The following is a 12,226-nucleotide window of genomic DNA, read 5'->3' on the forward strand; positions in this document are numbered from 1 at the left end:
ATGGATAGCATGTTTCATCATGAGTCCTCTGAAACTTCTTCATTTCTTATAGCCCAATAGTATTCCATCACATTCATAATTTGTTTACCATTCCAATTGATGTCCCAGTTGATGGACACCCTACCCATTTCCAATTCTTTGCCACCATGAAAAGAAGCTGCTATAAACATTTTTGGACATATGATTCCTTTTTCTCTTCCTTTGATAGTTTTGGGGTATAGATTTCATAGTGGTATTGCTGGGTCAAAGGGTATACATATTTTAATAGCTTTTTGGGCATAGTTCTAAATTGTTTTCCAAAATGGCTGGACCAGTTCTCAGCTCTACCAACAGTGCATTAATGTCCCTGTTTTCCCACAATCCCTCCAGCATTTGTTATTTTTCTTTTTTGTCAACTTTGCCAATCTGATGAGTAAAACAACAAAGTTGTTTTAATTTGCATTTCTCTGTTGATTAGTGATTTTGAGTATTTTTTTCCCTTGGCTATTGATAGCCAAGGAAATGCAATTAGTGAATGGCAGAGTTAAGTTTAGAATCCAGATCTCTTGACTTCCAACATGGTACTTTTCCCCCTATACCACAATATTTTCTATTCCACTCTAATTCTTAGAGTGGGAGGGGGCTAGTAATGGCAGAAGAGGGAATGAAAGGCATGAAGACATGGGGTAGGGATGGTGGAAAGAAGGGCCGAGTATCCAAGGCAGGGAAGGGCATTGGTGACAAAGGTGTGCTATATCCAGAATATGAGGCTCCAATGGATATTTGTCCTGCAGTGACAAAGAGAGCAGGGTAAGTCCTCATAGAGAAAAAAGAGATGAGACGCTTCATTCCTGAATTCAAAACCAAGGAACATTTTGTCTACCACACCCTATCCCCAATATCCTGGGCTACTGCTGCTGAAATTAGAGGTATACAGAAAGGGCATCATGAAGATGCTAATCCTTCCCCAGCTTTGTGCTTTGTCAAGGGAGGAAGTGATGTGAAGCTGGACTCAGCTTCCATTTTGACCCCAGTTTGTGATTCTTATCTGCCAATGGGTCAAGGAAAATCAGCCCCTCCCACTGCAAGACTTGAAAATAAAGGAGGAAAGAGGTGAAGGTGGTTCTGCGTTCTTACCACCACGTGATTCTTGCCAGACACTGGGTAAGGCATTGATCATATGTCTTCCTAATGCTGTCCCCAAGCACAGTTGATAGTGATGAGGTTCTGAGGGTTCAGGGGCAAGAAGAGGAGGCATAGGAAGACTGGGTGGGGGCTGCCAGGGAAGAAAAGAAGAAGAGGGAGAGGAAACTTGGCCCACCTTCCTGTGCCTCCATATCAGTGGTCCTGGGGAGAAATTGGGATCATTCCTATACCAGGAAGGCTTAGCCTTTTGGCCTCCCTAAAACAAACTAGAGGATGGACTGAGAGATCCCTTGGACCAGCCCCACAACCCTCATCTATTTTTTGGTACCTGTGCAGAAGTGGTCCATTTTGAAGTATCTTGTGAGGCTAGACCCTGAGAAGCAGCTCCAAGATTGGACCAGTTTTCCTCAGAACACGGAGCTGGGAAGAGCAGGGTGAGTAAGGTAAGGGTAGAGACTGATTCTCTTTGACCAATGGGGGAGGGGAGGATATGGTGAGAAAGCTGGGAAAAGGGGCATGGGTGGACTAGGTGGCAGGAAGATTGATAAGTTGGGGACTGTGGACTTAGTATGCCTGGAGGGTTAAGGATCACGAGGCATTCACCTGGAAATTGAGTTTCCCACTTCAATTTCTTTTCCCTTCGCCATTTGGCTCTTCGATTGGAAAACCAAACCTGAGATTAGAATGAGATCAGATAGCTTCTGCCAACTCCATGATCTCTTCCCATATATTCTCACTAGCGTTCCCACTCTGGCTCTTGTCCCCATCTCTTTCTCTACTCAGGAGGAGAGCTTCTATCAGCACTTACTCTGCCATTTATTAGCATCTCACCTTCACTGTAGCCTCAGGCAGAGAGGTGGCAGCAGCTAGCTTTCCCCGGGTAGCTGGATCAGGATACTGTGCCCTCTGGAACTCTGTCAGGAGACTCACAGAGTGAGGGCATGAGAGACACAGCACAGGAGGATAATAGATGCCTGTTCTTAATTCCATGTCTAAAGTAGATGTATTCTGCAACTTTCTTGCTCCCCAAAGTAGGTCCACTCTCTAACTTCTTTTCTTGATCAGTGCCGGGAATGCCTGACTCTTGTCACTGATTTGTTCCCATCTCTATTCCCACCCTCATTACCCAAAGAAGATTGTGTGCCTGCAGACTGAACCGCCGCTGTGATTGGTGAGTGGGGTACTGGTGGGAGGAGTGGAGAGGGAGAAGTTTTCTTCTTCTAGGAGACTACTCAGCATCCTCCCCTCCCCTCCCCTTCCTAGACCCAGCACCTTTTTCCAGGGCAGCAGCCTGATATGGAGAGAAGACAGTTCGATTTCGCTGGCGTGTGCCTGGCTTGACCGCCTGGGGTGTCTCAGAACCACTGTGAGGAAAGTAGAGACCTGGAGCAGGGAAATCTGCAGAGAGGGGAGTGGCTGATTGTTACTACTTGGCAATAGGATCTCTAGCATCTCAAAAGCACTGGGGCAGTGACAGGGGCTAAAGAGACCTGAGCTAGTGCACATCCAGCACAAATGGATTCTGCACATAGAGATTCATGGACAGAGGAAGGACAGAAGTGTGTCCAATCAGCACTCAACAGTGACTCTTTGCAAGCAAGGATTATGGGACTGGCCCAAATTCCAGGTGATGGATACTGAAATGTGTTTCTGGGTGGACACTCTTAAGAGCCCAGGAGGGAGCAAATAGCCCTTTTTTCCTACCTGTTTCCCTTCTTCCCTGATAGCCCTATGCATTGCTCCATTTCCCACCTGGCAGTGTGAGTTGGGCCCAAGGAAGCCTCTTGTCCTCTTGTAAGGCCCTCAGAATGCGATTGATGGAGGAGACCTGGGCAAGGGGGATGGACAGGATTAGATCAGGGGCTATACTTGGTGGCTAAGGCTAGAATTCACTCTAAGGTTGAGACTCTTCTTTTGTCTCCATAGCCCTCCGCATCCTCCCACCCCTTCCCTTATTAGCAGTCTCCTCCATGTTTACTAAATAGGAGCAGTCTTCTTTCTCTTTTCTCTTTTGAAACTTTCTTTTCCTCTTCTCACTTTTGTCTTGCCCCGCTTTTTCAGGTGATTAAATTCTAGGTCCCAGTAGAACTCAGGGAACCTGGCTTATTTCCCTCCATGCATCCTAATGGTGGTACCCCACACTGTCTTCCAGAAATGAACTTCTGCTAAGCCTTTCTCACTGGGTGGGGACAAATACTCACGCTGGGTGTCCTGTCTTTGGTGCAGAGCCCTTCAGCATATAACTGATGACGGATCTCCCAGGCAAAGATAGCTGGACACTCACCCTTGAGCTGGGCAATACGAGCTACCACAGGGGGTGTAGCTAGGCGAGGCTTGCTTCCCCCAGTGCCCTTGGGCTCCAGGGTACCTGTGCGGTAGTATCTCCCCAGAATCTTGCTCACACAGCCATTAGATACCTGGGTAGGGTGGGAGGATGGAGAAGTACACAACATGGGGGAAGGAATTGCCTCTTTTCAGAGGAAGCCTCTCTGGTGAAATAAGACTTCAAGGATCAAAAACAAGAGAATGCTACAGAGGACAGTCTTGCCTTTGGGCTCTAGATGCTCACTTTCCAACCTCAAGGAGCATCCTCTGAGAATGCTTTATGGAAACTAGAGCCAGTTTCTCATTGAGCTTCCTGCCCACCAGAACCCAACACCAGGTTGATACTTACTTTGCCCTCCCCACCCCCAGCTGCTACCTTGAGGCTTCTGGAGATGTCACAGGGCCGAACTCCACTGACTGCCAGCTTCACAATCTGCTGCCGGGTACCGGGGGGCAGAGGTCGTCCATTCACAAAGATCCCCCCTAGCTGATTCACGCTACTGATCCCTGGGAAGAAGCAGGAGATATCATACACAGTAGAGGCTCTCCCTCTACCTTTCTGCAGTAGGGTACCCCCTAGGAGGGCATCCCTCAGGGTCAACCAGCATGACTCCTGAGATAGGTGGGGCCCACCCCTAGAGGCCAGATTTTCGCTCTACTCTTCAGGGCCTCTCAAAGGTACCACTTCCTTCTCCCTGGGGCATAGCTGAGGGGTCAATTTTTCCCACCCAGTCATATTTTTCTTTCAGTTCTAGGGGTGGTGATGAAGTGATGTTATATTAAGGGAGAGTGTTGTTCCTCAGCACAACAGTAAAGGATAGGTGAGTCAGAGTTGGGAGAGGTAAAGTCCTAAATGGATCAGATACCACCCCACCCCACCCCACCCCACCATAGCTTTTTCAGGGTTCTCTTACCGTTTTGCTGCATGACCTGGGATGACTTGCCTTGACTAGAGGAAAGCAGATGTGAAGATCAGGAATGGGGAGGCAAAACTGGGCTATCTCCTGCTTTAGGATTGGACCTGTAGTGATACAGAAAATTTGTAGATATTCCCTTGTATAAGTCAATCTAGAAATGGTAGTAACTTGTGTCTCAGAGTAATGATAGCATGTTACTCTACTAATTGAAAGACAGGCAGACTAGTATAATAATGGCTAACATTTATATAGTATTTTAAGCACTTGACAAATATTATACCATCTAATCATCACAACCTTGTGAAATAGTTGTTCTTATTACCCTCATTTACTTTTCCTCCTAAACCTCCCCTTTTCTGAACTCCCCAATAACTATCAATGATACCACCATCTTCTCAATCATCCAGGCTTGCAACCTCTATCACCCTCAACTCCTCAATCTAATTCACCCCACATATCCAATCTGTGCCCAATCTTGTGTTCCTACCTTTATGTACTACCTCTTATACATTCCTTTCTCTCTACTCACACAGCCACCACCTTAGTTTAGGCCCTCATCATCTCTTGCCTGAACTACCACAATAGCCCTTCTAACTAACTGCTCTTCCTGCCTTATTTCTCTCTCCATTCCAATCCATACTCCACTCGGTTGCCAAAGTGATTTTCTTAAAGCAAACATCTAACTGTTATCCCTCCTCTCCCATACACACTAATATACTCAATAAATTCCAGTGACTACTAGATTTATGGGGATAACCCAAAGAGATCAAAGAAAGAGAAAAATGATTTATATCTGCAAAAATATTTGTAACAGGTCTTTCCATAGTAGCCCTGTTGTCGTTATTTGTCCTTTGTTCTTGAAAAGGACCACGACATCAGGGAGGTGATGCCATGCCTTGCAAGTGAATTAGATTTAAGTGAGGGAGGGCTGTGCAAAGTCACCAGTCTCACTTTCTCTTCCAGAGCCATTTTGGTCCAGTGGCCAAATATAAATCAGGACAATTGGAGGTGGCCCAGGATGCAGTGGGGGACTTTGGCCTTTTCAAGTTAAAATCTTTAATAGGTTTCAGGTTGACTGAGGCAACACCCATTCAGTGATTAAGGCTGATAATAATAATAAGAATAACAATAATAATAAGAAATAAAGAAATATTTCTTATAGATATATATTTGCTCTCCCCACCAAATAATAATAATAACAATAATAACATCAACAGCAAGAAGAAAAAAAGAGGCAGAGAATGGCCTCTTTACCTAGTCAAAAAAAAAATCTCTCTGGGAGAACCAAAAACAAACAAACAAACAAACAAAAAATTGTTTAGTTGGGGAGGGAAGCAGTGGGAGAGATAGTAAAATGTGTGTAAAATAATAAATTCGCATGGCTTTTTATTACTTCCATAATCAAATAGAAAATCTTCTATTTGGGACTTCACAACATGGATCTTTCCCACCTTTCTAATCATCTTGCATTTTACTCCCTTTCACTCACTCTATGATCCAGTTGATCAGGACAAGGTGGTAATCGTCATAGGCTTGGGCCTGGGACCTGGCACTCCCAGGCAGCATCCTGCCTAGCCCATACACCCAGGTCAGCTCTTGGGCTGATGATCCAGTTGAGGTTCCAAAATCATTTGACCACATCTTTAGTGGTTCATGTCTCTACATATCCTGAAGACAACTCCCCAGAGTTACTGTGATCCTCTAGCTTAGTGTTCTATCAGTTGCCTTCAAGTACCTCAAGGGAATTGGTCCTCAGTCCCTGTACCATCAGGATGCCACACTCCTCCCTGTTTTCTTGCAAAGTCATTCAGGAAAAGCTATCTTTTCCCTCTTCCATAGTATACTCTCTGAAATACTCTAGTAGAACCTATGATGGAAAGGGGGAGGAACTAGCCTTTCCTCAGGCTGTCTTCTGAAGACCTCAGCAGCTCAGGCTTGGTCTAAGAGCCCCATCAGAAAAGAGTCTATATGGTATCTTGGATACAAAGCTGACCTCAGGGTGAGGAAGGCATGGATTCAAGTCCTGCCTCTGACACATACTAGCACTGTGACCCTGGGTAAGTCATGTCCTACCAATGTGCCCCAGCCAATTCCCTGTGACTATAAGTTGCAGAATACGTATCAATCCATTTGCCTTGGTGGAGAGTTTCTCTATACTATTGATGTAATTTTTAAAAAAATTAGAAGGGAAGGATCTAGATGGGGAAAACTCTGACTATTTCTAAAAGACATCTCTATGGCTAGCTTTCTGGTCTGCCAGAATTTCTGACCTGTCTGCAGACATGAAATGAGGTACAGGGATGCTCTCTTGCAGGCACTGACCCCACAAACCCTTCCCCGGGGTTGTTAGACAATAATAGTAGAAATGCAAGGGCCTTCTGCTGACATATGGTGGGCATGTTAGGAGAGTCTCTCAGGTAGCTAAAGACTACCTTTGGCCATTTGTCTGGTCAGTGGAAAAGAGGAAACAAAACAGAAATGGGAGTGCCAGGAAACAGCTTACACACGGGACTTTTCCTTCATGGTGCCACGTTGAAGTAAAGTATGTATTGAGCATCCTTTCAGTGGCCCAGAATTGTGTTGAAAAATGGAGGCAGGCTGGGAAAGCATTCAGAAGAATAAGATAAAGTCATCACATCACAAATTTAGAACCAGAAGGGACCTCAAAAGCTATCTAGTTCAACCTCCTTGATTTACTGATTAGGAAGCTGTGATCCAGAGAAGTGATTTTTTTCCCATTGTCATACATGTAGGAAGTAGCAGACATGAAATTTGTTCCTCAGTCCCCTGCTGACAAAGCCACTGCTCTGTCCACTGTGCCCCTTCATCACCTGCTCTCTCTAGGAGCTGCAAATCAAGTTGGGGCAAAGAAGACTAACAAATGGGAAATGAAGGTGGACAAAACAGTGTAGGATACAATACCAAATTGTAAAACTAAGTGCTAGATTAGCTTCCATTTTACTTTCCAAAGAGTCTAGAATGTATGTTTCACCAACCACTTATTCTTCCAAGAAGTGAGAAAGAAGAGTCAAATTTTTTCATATTGGGCAAGAGATGCAGCATGCCTAGGGTCTAGAAGTAAAGCAAATAGTAAAATGCAGAGCACTTCTAGCCCTCAGGATTTGGGGTTCTTAGTTCTGGTGCTTTTTGTCTTTTGGTCCCCTTTGCCACTCTTCTGAATGGCTGCCATGAAAAGCAACAGGATAATGGAGCAAGAACCTTAAGGAGTTACATTAAGGCAATGTGAAGAAGTAGATTTTCAACTCAGCCCTGAGTCCTGGGTGTGTCTGCTCCCAAAGATGAAAATTAGGAGTGAAGAAACTGAGAGAAGTTCAGGTTCAGTCCATCTAAAATCACCCTCCTCCCATACATGCACCCTATTTCCAAAAGCCACACACATACTTACAATAAGAACATTAACTTATTTAACAAATAATTGATGATCATGAAAATAGGAGAGGAGGATAGAAGGATGAAAGAGGCAGAAGCAAAGTTGCTTCAAGGACAGCAGGAAGAATGAGGTTGGGATTGACCACACAAAGACATGGAGCCAGCACAGAGAGGCAGAACAGACAATGAATTTGCAAGGTGAGCTACCTGTGTGGAGATAAGTGGGGAGCTTTAGGTAAGAGATCAGCCAATCTCTCCTGGGAGGGTGGACTGCTGGAGTTCCACTTCAAGCACCCTGAGGTGATGAGTTCTGGTCCCAGGAATAGTCTCTCGCCTCCCCTCACCAGGGGAGCTGCTCCAGTCCTGCCTTGGGGAGGGGGGGTCCAGTTCTACAGAGAGCCAGAGCTCAGGTGCAGAGGGCAGTCTTCTGGGAGCAGCCAGTGATGTCACAGGCCATGAGGAGAGGAGAGAGGAGGAGGGAGGTGTGCACCATGGACCTGACTCTTTCTCTGAGGCAAGTCAGCTCAAAGCTACCTTCCCTATTCTCTCCCCAAGTTCTGAGGGCTGAGATTCCACCTTGCCCACACCCCCTCCATCACCAAGCATTCAACTGTGTCAGGCCTTTCGGGGTGGGTATGCACACATTCCCACTCATGGACACATATATACACATATACACATACATATGCAAACATACACATACATACCACACACCCCCTCCACTTTCACATTCATATGAAGAGAAAAGACTAAGGAACACACAGTATGGGGGATGCAGAATCTTTCTAGTTTACTATCAAGCCATGTAGACACATCCACATAAAGATATATACTTGAACACTCCTGGACACATACATAAATACCTGAGTAGATTTCCTCCATCTCAACTATGGTTTTGTTGAGATATGTGTGCCATATGTATATTTCATTTTCATATATATGCATATCATAGAAAATATGTAGAGATGGAAAGAAAGAAAGGAAGGAAGAAAATGGAAGGGAAGGAAAGGAGAAAAGAAGGAAGATTTCTATTAGATCAAATTGAGCTCTCAAACACCAGGTCACTGGGCATGGTGGACATATATTTGGTAGTCCTGGCTTTACATGGAATGAGATCTCACAGAATCTCCAGTGTACTACCTTATTTTGATGACTTGTTAGGGAAGGTGCTAGTGGCATCTTGTCATTGCTATATAAGAATGCAGGTGGTAGGGGTGATGCCGATGGGTATATGTAGAAGAGTATGTGGGGATTCCTGTATGCTGGTGTGTAGCCTCAGCTTTTCCTCCTTCAATCCCAAGTGCCAAATCCCTTCTCACCAGGATTAACATATGTGCATGTGTGATCATCAGGAATGACATTCAGTGTTCACAACTACCTCTACATATTGGCTAGGTCACCATTTTGAAGTGCACAGGGTTAATCTAGATTCTCTAAAGGTCTGGTAGTGACTGGACAAGAGGGGGACAAAGAAAAAAGAAGGCCAGAACCACAGAAGTCTCACTGTATCTTCACATTCTAGTGTCAAACCCTAATAGAATCCAGCAGTAAGAGTAAATGGACAGTCAGCAATGTGGGGGCAATGAGGCCTGGACTCAACTAGGGGTGGGAGTGTCCCCGTTCTGTTGGAGATGTGCTGTACACTTCTCTAACTTCTTCCTTTTTTATTGTTGGAGGGTCAGAGTTTAGGGCGCATATGAGAGGAGAACAATGATCTTGCAGAGTACAACTCTACATTCCAAGGGCCAATTGAGAGTGTTTCTTCCTCATCTCAAAGCTCACACACTATTCATTATCTCAGGTCTTTCTTTGCAGCTACTTCAGGCTAGTCCTACTGATTTTGGCTTAGTGTAGCAGTAGATCCTGCAACATGGTGGATTCAGGACCGCAGAATGTGGAAAGCCCCGTTGCTACTGGGAATGCTCAGTTCCTGCCCTTTGCTGTGTGCCCCTAGATAGTCAGTTACTTGCCTGTGCTTGAGTGGATTAAGGAACAGAGGTAGTACATGAGACCAACTTAATTCTGTTGTTCAATGTCTCTTCTCACCTGCCCATCACGGCTTCCCAGGCCTAGCCCTCAGCAATGCCCACAATGTTAGGGAGATGCAGATCGCTGCGCCCCAAGCCATGATCTTCCAGTAAACAGCTGCATGGGGATGGGGGTGGGGTAGGGATGTCAGGGGGAGCTAAGACAAGCCTCGGCAGATGGTGGTGACTGCGATTTCTCCCATAAACCTCTCCCTCCCCCCGCCTTTACAACGAGCTCTCTGGTCTGAGCAAATAGAGGCTCCAGACCCGGTGGGGGAGACTTGGGGGAAGCGTGACTGGGGACCGGGCTGAGAAGGAGGGGGGAGCCAGGGGAAGCCCAGAGGCTCAACTACTCAGCCCTCTGCCCAACTTCCTTCACTGTTTGAGGAGCAAATATCAACTTTTGCCACCAGGCTCCTCCAACAGCCCCCACCCCATCCCCGGGCTAATTGTCCCTCATTAGCTGGCCTGGCCCCCAAGCTGCCGCCGGCCCCCGCCATCTGCTCACAATTATACATTAACCCGAAGACCCAGCCACCCGCCAACCAGGTTGTGCGCCCCTCTCCGAGATTGACCGGAGACTCTCTTGTCCTCCACCAGTCTTATTGTGGAACCTTACTTGCTTAGCGTTTTCCACCCAGAGAAGGCCCTGATATAGAAAACAACACTTCAGGAGAAAGTTCCGCTCTCCGGAGAGCAGGATCAACCTCTCTGCCCTACCCATCGAGGCCCCACTACCTGCCGAGGCCCGTGCGTAAAGCTGGAGAGTGCAGGGCGCGGTAGGCGCAAGGAACCCTGGTGGGGAGGGAATCGAACCTCAACCGCCAGATTCCTACTACCAATTCTAGACTTCCTCCCGTCCACCCTAACTCAAAATTAAGATTCCTGCCATCGGGAGATTTATCTCTGACCTGGGCAGTCCTTCTCCCTGTAAAGCCTCCATTTGAAATACCCCTTTGAGCGCATTGCGCCACCTCTCCAAAATAGCTCTTCATCTCCTTGCGCCTTCTAGTTTCAGCGCATGGAGACAGTCGCTGATACAAAGCGGATGAACCCTGTTTTTTCTCACTATTTCCCAGACCCAGGACTCCCCACTCTGAAAATGTAAAGCGCCCAGTCAATCATAGCGTCTCTCCGCTTCCAGTAGGTTTCCAACTTCAGTTATGAAAGCGCTCCATTTGTCTGCCCCTCTCCTGCTTCTCACCTCTCTCCTAAAGAATAGCCCTTTGAGCACTTGAAGAGAATGAAAAAAGAGCTCTTTTTCACTCTGCATAGACGAGAGAATCACGAAGCTTTTGGAAGCCCTGCTCTTTCCCCCTCTCCCTAAACCATGTCTGGCCTTCTTGGAGACCCAGGCTCCCTATCTACCCCGGGAACTTGAAAGCCAGGGAGATCTCCCTTCCTGGACCCCAGGCATGTAGCTGAGCTGCAAATGGCAAGTTGTGAGGTGAGAACACACAGGGGCAAAAAAGATTGCATCTGATAAGAAACTCTAGAGGCTGAGCCTAGAGCCAGTGGGAGCCCAGAGAATTTAATGACCCTGAGGAAAACGACGTGAGCAGGGGTCTCTCCTCAGGAGTAAGGGGAGTAGTATTGTCCACCCACCAGACTGAAGGGAGAAGAACAGAGGTTCCCTTCAGGTGGCGCAGTTTTGGAGGTAACAGAGTTTTCTCCATATTCTATGCAAAGAGAAGACGGCAGTTCTGTTCTGTTTTGTTTTGTTTTAAAGACTTTTTTTTAAAAAATCCCCGGATGCCAGGAAGTGACAATGGAATTTGACTGGAAACAAACCTCTCCCTAAATTACCAACTTCTCTTTCCAAATTCCCCAAACTCCCAGTTGTCCTCTCTCTAGGAAATAAAGGAGAATCTTCTCTCTGTAAGTCAGTCAGTCAGCCAATAAGCATTTATTAAGCATTTACTATGTGACGGACATTCAGCAAAGCACTGGGGAGACCAAGAAAGGTTAAAAACAAAGGCCTTTTCCTTATAGAGAGTATATTCTCATGGGTATATTCTCATGGAGGAGAGTACATGCGAACAACTATGTAAACACAAGATTCATACAGAGTAGATGGAAGGCAAAAAGCTTCTGGCCAGCAATTAATCTTCAGGATGGAGGCAGGGTTTGCTGGCTGGATAGGTGGGGAGCTGAGTGCTCACATTAGCTCAGCTTATTCAGCAGCTCTATTCCCCTCAAGATGCCCAAACCAGTATGGATGGGCTTCTTTCTAAGATATTTGCTGAACATCCTGCTCTGATGATTGGATTTACAGGGACTGGCTACTCTGTTCTCCCTCCATAGCATTATTGGCTTGTTTTGGCTATACATGACAAAAATAGTCTTCAAAGGGAAGGACATGATAACTCTTACCTTCTCCTCCCCTCCTAAAGATCATAGTTAGAGCTTTTCTTCTAAATATTTCCATGGTTTCTCACCTTC

The 12,226-nt window shown here is 46.1% G+C and overlaps 1 protein-coding gene across 1 annotated transcript; it reads right to left on the reverse strand.

Moving 5' to 3' along the window:
• Positions 1-1,048: 1,048 nt before the first annotated feature.
• PAX4 (paired box 4) lies at positions 1,049-4,453 on the reverse strand. Its single transcript, XM_027840173.1, has 9 exons — positions 4,365-4,453; positions 3,827-3,957; positions 3,327-3,542; positions 2,878-2,953; positions 2,398-2,523; positions 1,957-2,039; positions 1,729-1,798; positions 1,454-1,698; positions 1,049-1,255 (listed from the first exon to the last, which is right to left on the reverse strand). Exons 1-9 carry the CDS (start codon positions 4,375-4,377, stop codon positions 1,049-1,051), a joined length of 1,167 nt encoding a protein of 388 aa, XP_027695974.1. The 5' UTR covers positions 4,378-4,453.
• Positions 4,454-12,226: the final 7,773 nt, after the last annotated feature.

This window comes from Vombatus ursinus, unplaced genomic scaffold, assembly GCF_900497805.2.
Source record: "Vombatus ursinus unplaced genomic scaffold, bare-nosed wombat genome assembly UNPS02014839.1, whole genome shotgun sequence".
Lineage (NCBI taxonomy): Eukaryota > Metazoa > Chordata > Mammalia > Diprotodontia > Vombatidae > Vombatus > Vombatus ursinus.